The 20,427-nt window shown below is 39.5% G+C and overlaps 1 protein-coding gene across 2 annotated transcripts in view; it reads left to right on the top strand.

Moving 5' to 3' along the window:
- The window catches only part of LOC126266961 (protein HBS1), a 200,830-nt gene that overhangs the window by 24,090 nt on the left and 156,313 nt on the right, over positions 1-20,427 (top strand). For both annotated transcript variants that reach the window (XM_049971683.1, XM_049971684.1), the window contains exon 4: positions 16,611-16,652. In XM_049971683.1, coding sequence (XP_049827640.1) covers positions 16,611-16,652 — 42 coding nt within the window. The remainder of the gene's footprint in view (positions 1-16,610; positions 16,653-20,427) is intronic.

Here is a 20,427-nt window from a genome sequence, read left to right as displayed (position 1 = left end):
AAAACACGCAAAGAAATTAAGAATTAAACTATGTAACAAATGAGTGAACTAGGAGTATACGACTTGCTGCTGCAGCTGCTTATCCAGCGGCGGCAGGGAGCACACTGTGCACAAAAATAAACTAGTAACTACAGAGGTAACTGAAAAGAAGTTGCTCCTGTTTGAAGCTCATAAAAACATGTGATAAACAAACGGTGTACTCACCTTATTAGCAGCAGGAACAGTCTCACCAATGTTCTCTGTAAGTTGCTTGAATGCATGGTGAGCCCGCAGCTGTGTTGGCTTGGCTCCTTGAGTCTCAGGGTCTTCTGGCTCGATCCAAGGATGGTTTCCGTCAAGGCCATTCCACTATTGATAATGTTTCGTACCTGAAGCCTGCCATCTGAACAGCTTTTTGCACAATGCCGACACCTTATAGTTTCCATTTTGACCTGCAAAAAGTTTGACACCACATGGCAACACCACATCCTTGGTACCTTAACCTAGTGGTGACTCTAGGATCTATTCCCAATTTTTATCCAGAACTTCTTGTCGCACTGTTCTTTCCGGGTTAAAGTTGGTGCTTCCCACTGTACCCCCTATATCCAAGTGTATGGGGTCCCCTCTCTTTCTAGTAGCCATTAATGGCCTAATAGCAACTGTGAGGTCCTCAGTATCGCCCTCGTTGTACGCTGATGACTTTTGCCTCTACTATTGCTCCTCTGGTGTGGGTATTGCTGAACGTTGGTTGCAGTGTGCCATACGAAAGGTGCAGTCTTGGCCTCTCACCCATGTATTTCGGTTTTTAGCTGCCAAAACTCATATTGTGCACTTCAGCCAGAACTTTACCTTGACGACCAGCTTCTGGATATGGCGGAGACTTATTGTTTATTAGGATTGGTCTTTGATGCTCGTTTGATGTGAATCCCCTGTCTTCACTAGCTTAAATGAAAGTGATGGTTGCTCCTCAATACACTGTGATGTCTGAGTCACACCAGCTGGGGTACAGATCGCATTAGACTTCTGCAGCTTTACAAAGCCCTGATACAATACCGTCTTGATTATGAGAATCTGCCGTATGGTTCGACATCACCCTCAGCATGGTGCATACTGGATCCGATATACAACTGTGGGGTTAGAATTGCCACAGAAGCCTTTGATATAGACTTGTGGAGAGCTTACGCTTGAAGACTGGGGTCCTCTCATGTGGAACAGGCACCAAAAACAGCTTCTTAATTATGCTACACACGTTTTCAGTCCACTTAAGCATCCAAACTACTACCTCTTCTTTCCAAACACTGAAATCCAATCCTGCAACAGCATGCCAGATTAGGAACTATGATCTCCATCTGCTTTCACTCCCTCCTATCTGAACTTCAGATGTTTCTGCTACCAGCTGTCCTCTGGGTCTTCTCATGTATGCCTGCATGGTACATCCCTCGGCCACAGCTGTGTCTTGACCTATCACAAGGTCTGAAAGTCTCGGTTCATCCCAACGCCCTGTGCGACCAACTGTTTTCCATCCTTGGTGCATCCCTGTGTTCAAAAGAAGTCTACACTGATGGCTCAATAGTTGCTGATCATGTAGGCTTTGCTTATATTCATGCGAAACATACTGTGCTCCTTGCCAGATGGCTATAGTGTTTTACAGTGGAGTTGGTAGCCATCTCTTGTGCTCTTTAGCATATCTGTTAATGCACTGGGGAGTCCTTTCTCATCTGCAGCAACTAATCGAACAGTTTGTAAGCTCTCGACCAGTGTTATCCATGCCATCCCTTGGCCATAGTTACTCAGGATTCCCTGTATGCCCTTGAACAATGTGGATAATCAATGACCTTTGTCTGGAACCTGGGCCATATTGGTATTGTGGGAAATGAAATCGCAGATAGATTAACCAATCTGGCTACCAGTAACCCGACTTTTGCGATAGATATTCCAGAAACAAACCTCCGATTGTATTACACTGTCAAGTTTTAGGGATCTGGAATGTGGAATGGTTCATCTGACTTCACCAAACTAGGGATGATAAACAAGACCACAAATCTGTGGCGGCCCTCCATGCAGACGTCTTGCAATGACTGTACTGTCCTTTTCTGGCTCCCCATTGGCCATACTTGGCTGACTCAATCATTTTCTCTGTTGTGAGCACCCACCTCACTGTTGTTGTTTTTCCCTTTTGATGTGGGGGGGGGGGGGGGGGCACTTAATTTTATCATGCCTACTGAGGGGTTCGTAGAACAGTCTGTTGCCTTCTTATACTCTTCTTCACTCCTCTAGTGTGCTCATCTGTGCTTCTCTTGCTCTGTCCATGTTGATAGTCTTTCCTAGGCAGTTTAGGAGGGGCGTACCTCTGGTAAGTGGCAGTTGCTGGGGGACGTATGAGACCTGTTCAAAAAATTCTGGAACCTTGGCCACAAAACTTCTCCATGCTTTTCTTTACTTACTGTGCATTGTCTCCTTTGAAACACTCACTCATACAATCAACACACTGCTCCCAACCCTGTTTCCACTTCCGAAAGCAGTCTTGGTATGCCTTGTGCTGGATTGTGTGAAACGCTGTCTGCTAATATTCTTTCATCTCATCTGTTGTTGCAAATTTCTGTCTTTTTTTAATGGGGTTTTCAACGTTGGAAACAAAAAAGTCTTCACGGGCAAGGCCTGGAAGGTACAGAGGATGAGGCAGCACAGAGATTTTGTATTTTGTGCAGTAGTCATGCACCAATAAGGATGAATGTATAGGTGTGTTATTGTGATGTAAGAGCCATGAATAGTCTCACCACATTTCAAGCCATTTCCTTCTCACATTTTGGTGCAGGCATCCCGATATTACCATCAATTAAGCTTCTCAGTGCAGTACGAATTTACAATGGACTAATCCTTCAAACTCAAAGAAAACTGTCAGCATGTCTTTAACATTTGACCTGTCCTGATGAGATTTTTATGGTCTTTGAGAATTTTTCCAGATCCATTATGAAAATTGAACCTTGGTCAGAACATCATAACCATGGACTCACGTATCATCATCAATTATGATTCTCTTAAGGGATATTCTGTTGTTATTGACATGATTCAAAAGCTCTTCACAGATTGAGAGATGAATGTCTTGACTCATGAGCAGTGCGACGAACTTGGCAACAACACGATGCATTCTGAGATGCTATGTCAAGATTTCATGACATGAGCCAACTGAAGTATTACATTCTTCTGCAGTCTCTCGGGCAGTTGGTCTCCAATTGGCACTCAGTTTCTTAGATGTTCCTGAGATAAGCATCACTGGTGGAGACGAAGTGTGTCCTGGTTGAGGGTCATCTTTAACTTCCATCTGGCCATTTTTAAATTGTGTGAACCATTCATAACACCGAATACCATATAAGCCCTCTTCCAGCATAATTTGGTGTGTCTCTGTAAGGGTTTCCGTGAGTTTAATGGAAAATTTAATGCAAACACGTTTGCTTCTCTAACTCTGCCATCTCAAAATTTGCAAACTGTGCAACACAATGTGCTACTCAGTACAGCACTGATCAATAACTAACAGACATACAGTAATGAAACTTCCAGCAGTGACACATTAAACACAGGTGTGTGCAGGTGTGTACACTGCATTTCGCTCCAACACACCACTGGCTCGAAATTACGAATGTTCTGGAATTTTTTATAGAGACTCTTATGTCACTTCATTGTATTCTGCTTTCAGGGGTTTCTGGCTGCTCACTAGATAGGGCGTCTCACCTGCCTTTCTTCCTATATCCCTCCTTTCTTCTTTTTTATCCCATTTCTAGCCTTCGTTGACTTATGGTAGTTCTTGGGGTTTTGTGTGATACGCCATCTCTCATGTACAATCATGTAGACCTGTGTGTTCAAGGAAAAAGGGACTGATGACAAAGTAGTTTGGTCCCTTTTAATCATCCATCCATCCATCCAACCAGCCAAAAACTGACACCCACAGGACACCAAATATGTAGGATAGAAGAGTGATGTAGCTAGTCCAAATGGATGAAGAAAACGTATTTCCACTTTTCATCAAGTTCTTTGTCCACCCCTGGTAGCTGAGTGGTCAGCGTGATGGAATGCCATACCTAACGGCCCGGGTTCGATTCCCCGCTGGGTCGCAGATTTTCTCTGCTCCAGGACTGGGTGTTGTGTTGTCTTTACCATCATCATTTCATTCCCATTGACACGCAAGTCGCCGAAGTGGCATCAGCTTGAAAGACTTGCACCAGGCGAATGGTCTACCAGACAGGAGGCCCTAGCCACACAGCATTTCCGTTTTTATCAACTTCTAGTCTGAAATATCCTGTAACTTCAGTTTGTCTGGTGATGTAGTTACTTCCATCTCCCACACCTACACAACATCTGAAAAGTGTTTCACTAATAACTTTGATGTAGTGTTAGGAATGAATGCATGAAATTGCTGTGTTCCTTTGATTTTCAAAGCTTCTTCAAGCCAAATTTTTAAGAGCATTTCTGAAACAGCATCATCTTATCTGTATTTTTCAGCTTGGTTTCATCTTTCCTACCTTTATCACAAATCATGGAACCATTAAGTATTTGTGCAAATAACTCGGGCATCCACGCTGTGATATCTCCGTTTTTTTTTTTCCTTTTTTTCTGTTTCCAATAAAATGGTTTGATTTTTTTCAGAGGATTACAACAGAGCACTTTTTGCTTGGTTCCATATAGTAAAAAAAAATCACTTAAACATTCATTCAGGTTATAGTTTTACTCATAAATTAACTGTTTAAAACACCAAGTTCTACTAAAATATATTTACGTAATGGTTCAACGTAGAGGTAGTAACTGCTTCATACTGATACCTTGCTACAGTATAATGGCTTAGGAATACTAATATAAAATAATTAATTATCCACCTTAGGAGAAACAGTACAGAACCCATTGTCTCAGCAAAGGCTCTGGTCACTGAGTGATGTATGGACAGCATGTGTGTGTTGGAGGCAGACTGTGCTTTTTCAACTTGGGCGCAGCACGTATGCTCATACAGGAACCAAGTTGCTCAGCCTACATACAATGACTCAAGTCTGTGGAAACTGAATGTACATTTTCATTAATGTAGACCAAAACTATTACATCAGTACTTACATTTTTTTTTTTTAAAGCAATATTTAAATTTACAGTTATAGGTCTCGTGTTAAATATATTTGTTTTGTCAGTTAATAGGCTATCAGCTTAAATTGTATATAATTGAAGTAAGCAATCAGCTTAATTTAATTATAGAATATGCTGATTGATTTTGTTATAAGATAATGATATTTTGATATTTCTGATATTTTTTAGTTACCTTTCCATATATTTTAAATTAATTCCTATTTGTTAAAGGCAGGTTTGGTGAAAATGATGCTGTTAGTGAAAAGCAAGCCAGGAATAATTTTTTAAGCAAAGAAACTATCATCATCTCATATTTATATTTTGCCATGTGATTTACAACAGTATGAAGCATTATGGAAATATTTTGGAAAATTTATATTATGTACTTCTGGAAAAACATTAAGTCAAAATTTTGATTTACATTTATGTTGTGTTGTATTTCACTGGAAACAGCATAAAAATGCTGCAAAATGACTCCTTTCCCCTGCCCTCTAGCTCAATTTGGACAACTTCTAGATTTGATTCCCCAGCATATTTCTTGCTCGGAACAGTCCACGGGTGTACTGCTGGTCCATAGTGTCCAACGGGCACAATATTTCAGCGATCAGACATGTCACCATCATCAGGTGCGTGGCCGCTCACCCACAGGAGATCAGTTCGTCAGCACACCTGATGATGGCGACATGTCTGATCGCTGAAATATTGTACCCATTGGACGCTATGGACCAGCAATACACCTGTGGACTGTTCGAACTTCTAGATTGATTTTAAAAAGTCTGTTCATGTTTTTTTGGACAGTTTCTGAAAATTTTAAATAACTATATTTCAGAAATGCTCTGAGATAAAAAATTGCAATTTGGTATTTTTCTTAGTCTCCACACCCATGAGCATTTTAGCAAAATCTGAAATGGTGAGGTACAATTTTTATGTAAAGTGTGTTGATTTGACATGGAATGGCTCATACATTTAGTTTGTCCCCAGCCAAAACCCCAAATTTCAACAGTTGTTATAGTTATTTCTGCTATTAAATGTTTTTAATAGTAGTGTGTCTTTTCATGTGGGGAATGAGTTCATGGGTGCTAATCTAGGAATAGTGTTCTGCCACCTTGGTGATGTCATGGGTGAAAGCCGATGGGTGGTGCCGCAATCTTCGGCTTTGCCCAGGGGTAGGCTCACCATATTTTTTTGAGTCCAATCAAGGTCATGTTACCACATTTTTTAGTGTCCAACCCAGGACATGTACTTGAAGTTGCCCAAAAGGCTTAATAGTTTATTGAAACACAAAGCTTAATTTATTCATTTTTTTTAGAAATCCTTGGTTTCATTTTAACATGCCGACTGTCACGAGGGAAGCAGTGGCCAAGTTAGAGCCTCTTGTGCCTTCTATCATGTGCCCACCAGCTCGGCAGTGAAACATCCATTACTGTGCATGCTGCACTCAACATGTTAATTACATCATAAACTCCACAACAAGAAATGTCTGAATTAGCAGACATTTAACGGTAGATACCGAAGGTCTACGCCCATTATACAGACCAAATGTTCACCAAAATTTAAAAAAAATTCACAAGCTTAACCATTTTAGAAGTATTGCAACATGCAATGTCAGTCTTTTGAAACAGCTGAAAAGTTGTTTTCCACATTTCTTCAATAGCATCTGGTACTTTTACAGAACCTGGTTTTGAATTACCTGCTTCAGCAATGTGTGTTCAGTGAGTAGATTATCAGTATGTATGGAATGTTTTATAATTTAGTTAACAACTAATGCACTCTCTCCTAAAACAGACCAGGCAATTCACTTTATAAACTTATTCACTGAAAGTTAACAACTTTATCATACTGTGTGTCCACAACCAAAAGTATTGGACACGAATTATAGAAAAAACTGTCTATAAATGAGAAGAATTTTTCTTTCTGAACATTATTATTTTCTTTTAGAGTGAATATCAAATATTTGGCAACATATGTTAGAAATTTTTGGATTTTTCTTGTTTGTAATTGACAATTTAATGCAGAATATGTATGAAATATTCTGTTACTGCGATAAAATTAACGTCCAAAAAATCCCTCTTGTTTGGTGAAACAGTACCAGTGATGACACCCCTATGTTTAGCTCCTTTCACATGGTATTTAATACCACACTTTGCTTTATGTGCAACAGAAAATTTACCGTCAGGTAATGTGCAATAAATATATTCATTCTACATCTATTCTCTGAAAACCACTGTGAGTTGCATAGTAGAGTATATGTCCCATTTTACCAATTATTAGGGTTTCTTCCTGTTCAATTCCCATATGAAATGTGGGAAGAATGATTGTTTGCATGCCTCTGTGTGCAGTAATTATTCTAATCTTAAACTGACTAAACCAGAAATTGTACAGAGTTTCAGGGAGAGCGTAAGGGAACAATTGACAGGAATGGGGGAAAGAAATACAATAGAAGAAGAATGGGTAGCTCTGAGGGATGAAGTAGTGAAGGCAGCAGAGGATCAAGTAGGTAAAAAGATGAGGGCTAGTAGAAATCCTTGGGTAACAGGAGAAATATTGAAATTAATTGATGAAAGGAGAAAATATAAAAATGCAGTAAATGAAACAGTCAAAAAGGAATACAAACGTCTCAAAAATAAGATCTACAGGAAGTGCAAAATGGCTAAGCAGGGATGGCTAGAGGATAAAAGTAAGGATGTAGAGGCTTATCTCACTAGGAGTAAGATAGATACTGCCTACAGGAAAATTAAAGAGACCTTTGGAGAAAAGAGAACCACTTGTATGAATATCAAGAGCTCAGATGGAAACCCAGTTCTAAGCAAAGAAGGGAAAGCAGAACGGTGGAAGGAGTATATAGAGGGTCTATACAAGGGCGATGTACTTGAGGACAATATTATGGAAATGGAAGATGATCTAGATGAAGATGAAATGGGAGATATGATACTGCGTGAAGAGTTTGACAGAGCACTGAAAGACCTGAGTCGAAACAAGGCCCCGGGAGTAGACAACATTCCATTAGAACTACTGACGGCCTTGGGAGAGCCAGTCCTGACAAAACTCTACCATCTGGTGAGCAAGATGTATGAGACAGGCGAAATACCCTCAGACTTCAAGGAGAATATAATAATGCCAATCCCAAAGAAAGCAGGTGTTGACAGATGTGAAAATTACCGAACTGTCAGTTTAATAAGCCATGGCTGCAAAATACTAACGCGAATTCTTCACAGACAAATGGAAAAAGTAGTAGAAGCCAACCTTTGGGAAGATCAGTTTGGATTCCGTAGAAATGTTGGAACACATGAGGCAATACTGACCTTACGACTTATCTCAGAAGGAAGACTAAGGAAAGGAAAACCTACGTTTCTAGCATTTGTAGACTTAGAGAAAGCTTTTGACAATGTTGACTGGAATACTCTCTTTCAAATTTTAAAGGTGGCAGGGATAAAATACAGGGAGCGAAAGGCTATTTAAAATTTGTACAGAAATCAGATGGCAGTCATAAGAGTCGACAGGCATGAAAGGGAAGCAGTGGTTGGGAAGGGAGTGAGACAGGGTTGTAGCCTCTCTCCGATGTTATTGAATCTGTATAGTGAGGAAGCAGTAAAGGAAACAAAAGAAAAATTTGGAGTAGGTATTAAAATCCAGGTAGAAGAAATAAAAATGTTGAGGTTCGCCGATGACATTGTAATTCTGTCAGAGACGGCAAAGGACTTGAAAGAGCAGTTGAAAGGAATGGACAGTGTCTTGAAAGGAGGGTATAAGATGAATATCAACAAAAGCAAAACAAGGATAATGGAATGTAGTCGAATTAAGTCGGGTGATGCTGAAGGAATTAGATTACGAAATGAGACCCTTAAAGTAGTAAAGGTGTTTTGCTATTTGGGGAGCAAAATAACTGATGATGGTCGAAGTAAAGAGGATATAAAATGTAGACTGGCAATGGCAAGGAAAGTGTTTCTGAGGAAGAGAAATTTGTTAACATTGGGTACAGATTTAAGTGTCAGGAAGTCGTTTCTGAAAGTATTTGTATTGAGTGTAGCCATGTATGGAACTGAAACATGGACAATAAATAGTTTGGACAAGAAGAGAATAGAAGCTTTCGAAATGTGGTGCTACAGAAGAATGTTGAAGATTGGGTGGGTAGATCACATAAGTAGTGAGGAGGTATTGAATAGGATTGGGAAGAAGTGAAGTTTGTGGCACAACTTGACCAGAAGAAGGGATCGCTTGGTAGGACATGTCCTGAGGCATCAAGGGATCACAAATTTAGCATTGGAGGGCAGTGTGGAGGGTAAAAATCGTAGAGGGAGACCAAGAGATGAATACACTAAGCAGATTCAGAAGGATGTAGGTTGCAGTAGGTACTGGGAGATGAAGGAGCTTGCACAGGATAGGTTAGCATGGAGAGCTGCATCAAACCAGTCTCAGGACTGAAGACCACATCAACACCTTTGTGAGCAATATTTGGGGATTGTTGTATATCCCTAGACTAGTAATTTAATGACGGTTCTTGAAACTTTAACAGATTTTCTTGGAATAGTTTAAATCTGTCTTCAAGAGTCTGCCAGTTCAGTTCCTTGTTGTTACTGTCATTACACAATTTCAAAAATTGTATTTCTGTAACAGCGTAACATTAAACAAACACTTTTTTTCTTCCATTGCTAAACAGTGAGCCAAAAAAGTGAGAGAGCAAAAATGATTACAAACATGTAGATGAATTAGTTATTTCACATCAATAAACAAAATAAACACATTGCCCCTATGGTGTTGCCAAGTGATAAAGTGAAAAGTTGTGATGAAACTGGTAGCCTTGCCTCACCATTGATATCAGCACTTGCTGCAAGGACAGAGGCACAGCCATGAGAGAACATTTGAAAATGAGGTATTGAACATATAGGTCTACAATTTTAAGAAATACTTAAGTCATAAAATTCTCAAACTCCAGACATTTTTGCAACCTCATTACCCCAGACAGCTCTAGAAACCAGGACTGTTTGAGTTAATTCTAGGCATATGTTAAGCCTACCTTTGGATCAACTGAGACGTGTGGTGCTGGGCCTCAGCTTTTATGTTTGACATATCAGTGTTATATTATGTGCCTCATGCTGGGGTGCTGTATTTTAAATGTGGCATGTTTGAAGAATATATTTGAGAACATGTAATGATACTCTCTAGTGTGTAATGTTGATGTTTTGAAATTTTGTTGTTGTGTTGTTATAAAATGGTTACAATTCAAGCTAGAAAATGGAGAGTCCTTTGTTTTGTGATTTGGTAATATTAGTAGTAGTCATAGATATTATAAAGAAATATAATACAGAGTTGCCATAAGTTTTGGAAGTCATGGCATATCAGGGAAATTTGGAAAAAAACTGGAAAATTTTCATTTTTGTGTCAGTAGATGAAATAGTTTGTTTACTGAGATGTGATACATCATCACTGGCTGGATGCAGCTGAGAGTGTATGCCTTCCTACCAATTCCTTCAGCTTGCAGTCAGTGCTGTCACCACTTTTGCCACTAGCCTGGCAGTTGCCAACGAGAGGCAGGGAGGCATGACGATTGGTTTGTTCGGATCTGATTCTCAGAGGCTGTAGACACAGGAGCCGGAGATGATAGTCATGTGTGCATCAGCTGTATGTGAGTGATTGTGTTGAGTAAATGTGTGTGTGTGTGTGTGTGTGTGTGTGTGCACTCTTATTTTCTGACAAAGACTGAGGTCAAAACCTTAGTTGTGATTATCTTTCCTACATGCCTGTCTGCAGCTCAGTGACTATCTTTATGGTGAATTGTTACCTATCATCTTTATTATTGATTCTCAGAGTATTCACACAAGTTATCTGTTGCATGGATTGATCACTGCGGTCTCATCTCATCAACATGCTATTGGTAACTCATGAGTAGCTGGCCAAATGAGTGGATTTCCATGACAGGCCAAAACCGTAGGCCATTTCTGCAGCTATCTCTAACAGATAGGGCCTGCTGATCTGAAACATGTCGTTTCCCACTAACGTGCAGACCATGCCGTCAGATCTAGTCTCACCGATCTGTCCAGAGACTGGATCTGCCTCTGTGTGGCATAATGTGGCAGATTTTCGTGGTTTATTCATCGACCCAGGACTGCAGTGCTCCTCGGCAGGTCAGAGGCCAAGGGCGATGGATGTCAGGAATTGCAGCTCTCATCCCAAGTACATTGTACAGTGCAGTGTTTTATAGACATTTTATTTATTGTAGTACATTTTGGCACTTTGGAAGTAGTTAATGTATTAGATTGTATGGACGATAAGAAGAAGACATTTGTGGCAGTTGCTGTCGGTTTGTATGCTATGTGCTCATATCTCTCGAAAGAAAAATTACACAATACCTGTAAAACAGTACACATAACGCAGTGGGTAATAAGTGACAATAACGATCATAGTAGAACCAACATTTTATTGGCAGTCACCTTATGTGTTGGTTTACATAACATTTCCCTGCCTTATACATTTATTTAAAGAAGCCTACTTTTTTGCTCAAGTTATTTCTGAAAACAGTGAAAGTATTTAAATCTGTCTTGCGACTACAACGGAATGTGTATTGTTGTCACCAAATGTGTTTTGTAGTATTGAAATAAAACAACAACAGTGGTCTTAATGTAACACACATACCATTCCACTTGCTTTCTCCATCTAGAAACAGTTAATTACAAAATATATTGATGTTAGTACTTAAGATTTTTGCTCACATGGGGATAAAATACAGAAGTCACTACATATTTTTGAGATCTCAAAATTTGTCATGGAAGATAGCTAAAACCTGTCTGGAAATCAGGGAATTACACTTGGGTAACTTGTGACAACACTGATAATAGCTGTTCATTGAATGTCTCTACGGACAATGATATGGCCAGCACCAACACATTTCTGTAACTGCATGGCTTGCTGGCTGGATTTGTAAAGTGTCATGTGTGGCAAGCATGAGACGATGACAAAATTGCTGTTTCTCAGTTTGGGGGCAAATATATGTGGCAGTACCATGAAGAAATTTTGTGGCGGTCAATTTGTCGCAGTTCCTTGTTTGAGAAATCTAGATTGTCAATCTAGAATATAGTTTTCTTGACACATTATTTTTGTAATTCTGTGTCAGTGTGCTTCTGTGACGAAATACATTATGTATTGTATGGTTTGCGGCTCATTTTCTTTTCGTCAGAAATATGTTCAGAATTTATTAGTTTTGGGTACTCACAAACACATTTTTTTTGTAATCTACACACAAATTACATACCTGGTATTTTTGACCTTATATTAATTTTTTATTCTGTCAAGGCTGCTTTTGTTCTTCAGAACATCATCTGGTTGCTGAGTTGCCCCAGTATCTTGATATAAATAGGTCTGACTGTCGTGCTTAATGTCAGAGACAATATCTGGAACAGTCTGCAGTGGGGTATGGTGTCAGATTCATTCTGGAAATCTATAAGTATGGAATCTGCCTGTTGCCCTTCATCCATAGTTCTCAGTATATCATGTGGAAAAAGGGCAAGCTGAGTTTAGCATGACTGATGCTTTCTATACCCATCCTGATTCGTGAACATAGGCTTCTTAGTCTTAAGAAAGTTGATTGTATTGGAACTGAGAGTATGTTCAACGACTCTGTTGCAAACAGAAGTTAGGGATATTGGTCTGTAATTTTGTGGGTCCGTTCTTTTACTTTTCTTATATACTGGAGTCACCTGCGCTTTCCGTGATCAGGGTTCAACGTCTTTTCTATTGAAAGTTTAATGTCGTTCATTGAGATGCGGTCCCAGATCAAAACTCTGTGCTCTGATGTGTTGCAGCATTTAGATGTATTGGAACTGTGATGGAAAAAAAACCACCTCATCTTCCCTATTCAGTTCAAACTCAAGAGAAACTTAGATTGAGAATGGCTGTTCTTGCTTGTCCTCAATGATCCGGTGCACAACAAACTGTCTGGCTGGGTGTGTTGCGGCATTCTCTTCATTGCATCTTACTTGTTGATCTTAGTTTTCACCCATACAAAATAATGATTGTTGAGCAACTAAGTGAAATTGATTTTGCGCAGTGCGGAGAATTTTGTGGCATAATGGACAGTGTTTTTGTGGAAGAGCAGATGTCCCAGTATTCATGAGTGATGAAGCCCACTTTCATCGTGATGTTTATGTTAATGTGCAGAAAATGTAGAAGTGTGATGTGGTATCTCCAAATTGGAAATGTTAAAAAACTTTCTTCATCCAGAACTTCAAAGGCATTGGCTGAACAAGGGGGAAATCTGTTTCACTAGGACGGTGCCACAGCTCACACAGCAAGAGCATCTATGGAAGTGGTATGGCTGTTGTTCCCAGACATGTCATTTCACGATACGGTGATATCCTTGGGCCTACACACACACACACACACACACACACACACACACACACACACACACACACACACACACACTCTCACTCATTGGATTTCTCGATCTGTTACTTCTTTTTTGTGGGGCTACTTGAAATCACTAGTGTATGTAAAACAGCCCAGCACAGTCAATGACCTCAGGATTTCCATTCATCAGGAAATTGAAACTGTGCCGAATGAAATGTCAGAGTGAGCCGTGTGAAATTTTCAGGAGAGGAACAAAATTTGTGTCCGGTAAAGCCATCATCTCAATAACATTATTTTCCAAACATAATTAACGTATGTAGATTTCAAAAAGGTGACAAAAGTACTATCTGTGAATGCAAGAGTATTAAAAAATATAACCAGGTTTCAGTTATTCAGTAGTGAAAAACATCCATTTTCTTTGTTCACACTGTACAACTCGGACTCGCAAGTAGCGTCCCTGGAAGGTGGGTGTCGACTCACAGGTCCCGAAGCATTACAGTAAGACTCTGGCCGCTGCTATGCTAGTGTAGCCCAGACGTGGCATGACGTGCACAGTCGGTGATCCCGGCTGTGGCCGAGCAATGTCACGGCTGGCGAGATAGGCTGACAGAGTCCACTAAGTTCTGAATCCCACCCAGCTGTGGCAATTAACAGGTACAGAGATGTGGGAATTGAACCCTGGACTGGAGGCTGGCTGGCGCCAACTGATGCTGGCAAGTGCCCCAGTGGCTTGATGGTTAGGAGGGGCTTAGTACAACCCTTAGCTCATCAGACTGTAGCTGGTCTCCTTGGCAGGCAGTCTTGTCAAGATACTGGCTGTGCGGTGGAGGATGACACTGTAGACAGTTGGCTACTCATTGACTTGCTGCTTCAGTGGATGACTACCCTGGCCAGAGGGCCACTATTTATATGTACCAAAGTGGGTTTGATGTAGTGTTGCTGCTTCAAATAATATGTTTGACAGGTGCCGTAAGGTCGCTGATTTTGGTAATTGGCTAGGCACTGACTGGCAGGCAGATGGAGATACCTGGCAGATGCCTTGGCACAATGCTTTGCTAGCAGATTGGTGCAAGTAGCCTGCTTTACGGCATCGAGCTCCTTTGCCTAAGCTTGTGCTGTTTCACCAGCCACCTCAGTTGATGTTGCTCTTTTGATTTGTGTACAAAGCATTTGAAGCAGGATTCCTTAGGAACATATTCAGACCCTCTTTGATTCCATCTTATAACACATTGAGCATTATACAGCTAAGCGGTTCACCTCAGATATTTCCAGAACTGTCTAAGGTATAGTAATTTGTTTTTCACCCAAATGAATTGTGAAAAAGTCCTCACTTTATGCTACATTCTCTACTTTCATAGGTATATTAATTACAGAAATATTAATATCAACTTTCAAACCATGTAAACTCAAAGTTTCTATTATCAGCGACATTATAAACGGGATAGATTTGCTTCTCTCCATAAAGATGACACGTTGACATGTTGAAATGTAGAAAGGCATAACGAAAAGATTGTTATACATTTAACTGTTTGCAAATAAAATGTGATGAGCTGATACACTCCAGAGGCACTTACAGTTTCCGTGGAGCTAACCTGTGTATTATCAGCAAGAACTACCAAAATGTTGTATTTTATTTACTCTGCTGATTGCAGGCTTGCTGCTTACTCTCTGCATAGCTTCCATTAACAATTTTTTGCACAGTTGTTGAATTGTCTTTCTTGTTGGACACTGATTGTAGTTTTGTATCAGCAACTCGGTTGTTCTCTTTGTGTTCTTTTTGCACTTTCTGTAAAGAAGTAGCATATCTAGTTTGTCCTGTTCCCCCTCTGCCCCTCCCCTAAACTAATCAGTACTGGACACACTTGAGTGATCCAGATAGAATGAAAACTACACTTTTTCCGTTCCCCTTTTATACTGCTATCACAGCAGTGCAAAACACAATTTACTATATGTCAGATGTGTCATACTTGGGTATGAAATCACTTCCTTATAAGACAGCATGTGGTTACATGTGTAAAACAGATGATTCCTGAGTTGTATGTACTGTAATTACTTTGAAATTGGATTTTGAAGAGTGAAATGTTGATGAATTTGTCTATTGCAAATACACTATACTAAAAGCGGAAATTACAATAGTTTGATTAGAAAAGCAATGTCATACTGATATTTCTGTAATTAACATAGTTATAAAAAGAGACTGTCCTTTGTGTAATTGTTGAAGTCAGAGGTGCTTTCAAGTTCTGTAATCAAATTAGAACTAGTTATGTATTTCGAAGTATCTAATCTACAATGTACAGTAGATTTGTCACAGATCAACTTCAAGAAGGTTAAGTTTTCTCAAACATTGGTATCTTTACATTGCTAATAACTGGTGTTTTTCACACTGTAAAAACTTGCAGTGATTGCACTTAATGGCAGATGTTAATAAGTTTCTTATCTGTTGAACTGTAGAATTTTCATTTAATGTCATCTGATTACTTCCAGTCTTTTCTGCAATGTTTATCAGCATTGAAGCTATGATGATTAAGATTGTTAAACTCTTCTCCATGGGTTTGCTCCATGTGTCCTCTTTGTTAGAGGTTAACTCTTATCAAAACATTACTGCCTTGTGTACAAAGCATCACATTGTTCTGACCAATTTTTTCCTCATGATTTTGAAATCAGCAACTACTCTTTGGCATTAACATTGTAACAAAATCATTGTAATGTCAGTTTATCATTTCTAGCACTTTGTAAGTGGTTTTCAGTCTAATTATCAAAACAGAAACCTAAAAAGTGGCACAGAAATTATGAAAGCATTAAGTGTAGTGAGTTTTTGTATGAGGAACGTAAGAATTAAATATTGGTGTGCACTTTGTGTCTACAGTGTTGCATATGATATCTTCATACATTGGTCTGTATTTATGTGGAAGACTTCTGATCTGCATTATATTTTCTTTGCATAGCGTTGATATCATTATTATTTCGCTGCTTTGCACAACAAGCTATTTTACTTCACCATCACAATATTTTACTCAATATGCCAATTACTTTCACATTGTATGTGTTACTTGTGCTATTTTCATACATGCGGTGACTCATTAATAACCATGGTGTCACATCTGTATTTCAGTTGAGATATTGGACCTATTCATTGTGAATCATAACACAATAAATATGTTTTTGAATTGTTTTTACTGTTGCAGATGACCCCAAGCCACAGCGAGAGAGGAAAGATCGAAATCGAGGTGACTATTACTTTCTGTCTTAGTTTACTATGGGTAAGATATTTCAATTGAAGATTGCGTTAGTGGTCTTATTCACCCTACTTTTGCGTTAAAACAAATACTGTTTGCCAGTATCTCTGTAGGATAGAGTTTAGCTGTACTAGCAAAGTAGATAAAACTTCTTTCCTTCATTGGATGAAGGCGTTCACGACTGGGTGACAAAGCTTTCTGAATGTGAGGTCATGGTTTAAGAATCTCTTCTGTTCCCGACGTTTTGTCCAGGACTGTGCTGGACATCTTTAGAGACGCTTCTCCACTGAGTCTTGCCGAATGACTGGTCAGACATCAGAGAGCGACATATATACTGTAGGAAAGGGGGCGTTGTTGAAGTAACATGCGACGAGCAGAGATAATCCTTGTCAAAGGTAAAACTCAACTATTGATTGTCGTCTTTTCAAAGATAAAATTGTTTAGCGATTCTGCAGAGCTACTGCCCAAATGTCACCAAGTTTCATTGCCTCCTCTTTTCTATTAAAATTATCATGATGCTTATAAATTTCATGGCTTCTCTGCATAGTCGTGAATAACAACTTGACGTTGTTGACAAAATTTCTTTTTTCAGAAACTTACTTTGTGGTTTCCTGACTGAAGAGTGTGCTCTGCTACAGCCGATTTTTCTATTTTTCCTAGTTGGCAAAGACTTTTGTGCTCTTTTACTCGTATATTTACACCTCTCTTGAAGTTCCAGTATAAACTTTACTACATGTACACGGAATTTTGTATACACCACATGTCAACAGAGAAGGGCATTTATCCTTCACAGATCAGAGTACTTGACTGATTTTCTTTGTTGGTCTAAAGACCGATCTGATGTCATGCTTCTGTTAAATCTTACCAATCTGATCTGTTACTTTTTTAATAAAAGGGAGAGAAATTGTATTTTTCCGTTGTTGTGGTTCATCCTTGTCCGTCCGTCTTATTTTCCTTGGTCACCAAATTCTATTTAACTCTGTGCCTGAGTAACCATTTTTCTCTAAGGCCTGCTTAAGATGTTTTATTCCAGCATCCAGGTGTTCCTAAGTGCATATCTGCTTGACTCTATCGCCCCTCTCTTGTTGTGGACGGTGTTTGGAGTTTTTATGCAAATACCTGTTGGTATGTGTTGCTTTCTGAAAAACTTTGTTCCATACTTCCATCGGATCGTCTCATAACTAAAACATCCAAGAAAGATATTCTATTATCATTTTCCATTTAGATGGTGAACTGGATCTTTTGGATTAATTTTATTTAGATGACGAAGTAATTCGTCCAAAGCCTTTCTACCATGGGACCAAACCACAAATGTGTCTAGAATGAAATTTTTACTCTACAGCAGAGTGTGCGCTGATAGGAAACTTCCTGGCAGATTAAAACTGTGTGCCGGACCTAGACTCAAACTCGGGACCTTTGCCTTTCGCGGGAAAGTGCTCTACCGACTGAGCTACCCAAGCGCGACTAACCCCCCGGACTTAAAGCTGTGAGGACGGGGCGCGAGTCGTGCTTGGGTAGCTCAGTCGGTAGAGCACTTGCCCACGAAAGGCAAAGGTCCCGAGTTCCAGTCTCGGTCCGGCACACAGTTTTAATCTGCCAGGAAGCTTCATATCAGTGCACACTCCATTGCAGAGTGAAAATGTCAATCTAGCAGCTCGTTTACAACCGTATATTGGGAAACTGACACATTTGTGGTTTGGTCCCATGGTAGAAAGGCTTTGGATGAATTCTTTGATCATCTGAATAAAATTAATCCAAAAATCCAGTTCACCATCGAAATGGAAAATCATACTAGAATATCTTTCTTGGATGTTTTAGTTATGGGACGGTCCGATGGAAGTTTGGAACATAAAAGTTTTTCAGAAAGTAACACTTACAACAGGTATCTGCATAAAAACTCCAGTCACCGGCCACAACAAAAGAGAGGGGTCATTAAAAGTCTTGTCGATAGAGCAGAGCAGATATGCACATCGGAACACCTGGACGCTGAAATAACACATTTGAAGCAGGCCTTCGAGGCAAAGAGGTAAAGAGAATTTTGTGACCTAGGAACATAAGACCGAAGGACAAGGATGAACCACAACAACGGAAAAATACGGTCCTCTCCCTTTTATTACAAAAGTAACGGATCAGACCGGTCTTTAGACCAACAAAGAAAATCAGCCAAGTAATCCGATTTGTGAAGGATAAAGGCCCTCCTCTGTCGACATGTGGTCTACAGAAAATTCCATGTATATGTGGTAAAGTCTATATTGGAACTACCAAGAGGAGCGTAAATACTTGGGTAAAAGAGCACAAAAGTCTTTGCTGACTAGGGAAAATAGAGAAATTGGCTGTAGCAGAGCATGCTCTTCTGTCAGGAAACAACAAAGTGAAGTTCTCTGAAACAGAAATTTTGTCTACAACTTCAAGCTATTATCCATGACTATGCAGAGAAGCCATTGAAATTTATAAGCATCATTATAATTTTAATAAAAATGAGGAGGCAATGAAACTTAGCGACATATGGGCAGTAGTTCTGCAGAAGTGCTAGACAATTTTATTTTTGACAAGACAACAATCGATAGTTAAGTTTTATCTTTGACAAGGATTATCTCTGCTCATCACATGTTACCTTGACAACACCCCCTTTCCTACAGTATATATGTCACTCTCAGACAACTGACCAATCATTTGGCAAGACTCAGCGGAGGAGCACCTCTGAAGTTGTCCAGCAGAGTCCTGGACAAAACGTTGGGAACAGAAGAGTTTCTTGGACCAAAACTTTTTTTCTCTAACATATAGTTAGTTATGGAACATAACTGCTTTCGAAATTTCCTGCCAGATTACTACATTTGTTCTTCAAATATAAAGGAAAAATGTCTGCCTTTGGTCACAGTTGTAAGCTTTGTAAAAAAAAAGCTCAATGTATTTTGAGTTCTGAAGGCCTATTTTTAGGTACTTAAACTTTTATTGTTATTTCTAAACAGTTCCAAATTCTATGTTTTCATAATGTAAATAATATCTACTTCAAATCTGTACAACTGATAACAGAAGCAGACCAGTGGCAACTGTCAAATAAAAATAATGATCAAATGTTGTAGAACATTTCAGAGTGTAAAAACTTTTGGATTAAAGGAGACCACTCACCGAAAAGCAGAAGTGTTGAGTTGTTGATAGGAACATGCAAAAGGAAAGAAAACTTGCCAGCTTTTGGGGTGCTCCTATTTCCTGACACACACACACACACACACACACACACACACACACACACACACACACACACACTTATGCCTCTGCATGGTTACTGCTGGATAGCACTATGTGTGTGTGTGTGTGTGTGTGTGTGTGTGTGTGTGTGTGTGTGTGTGTGTGTGTGTACTGCACGCATTTTACACTAGCTCGTAAAAAGATTACTCTGATTTTCTTTCTTTTTATATGTGCCTCTTAATAACTCAATACATCTACTTTTTGGTGAATGGTCTCCTTTAATCCAAAAGTATTGACCAAATAACACATTAAGCATCTGGTGATGCACTTTCACAGCTTGAATGCATATTGCAATTTTTTTAAAGTACAGAGCACAATTGTGATTGATGACAGAGGTTTTCCTTTTAAATTTTATGAACTTACAGCAGTCACAGATACAACGGTAGCCACTATGTACAAAGTTACGCTCTTGTCATCCAGAAGAAGGGATGCGGACATATTATCGTACAACTATAGTTTGAAAATGTTCGACTGGCTAGTAACTGAAACACTTAACCCTCTTACTGCTCTGGACGTG

Source organism: Schistocerca gregaria, chromosome 4 (genome assembly GCF_023897955.1).
Source record: "Schistocerca gregaria isolate iqSchGreg1 chromosome 4, iqSchGreg1.2, whole genome shotgun sequence".
Classification (NCBI taxonomy): Eukaryota; Metazoa; Arthropoda; class Insecta; order Orthoptera; family Acrididae; genus Schistocerca; species Schistocerca gregaria.
Note: the sequence above shows the minus strand (reverse complement) of the source record. Positions and strands in the feature narration are given on the sequence as shown.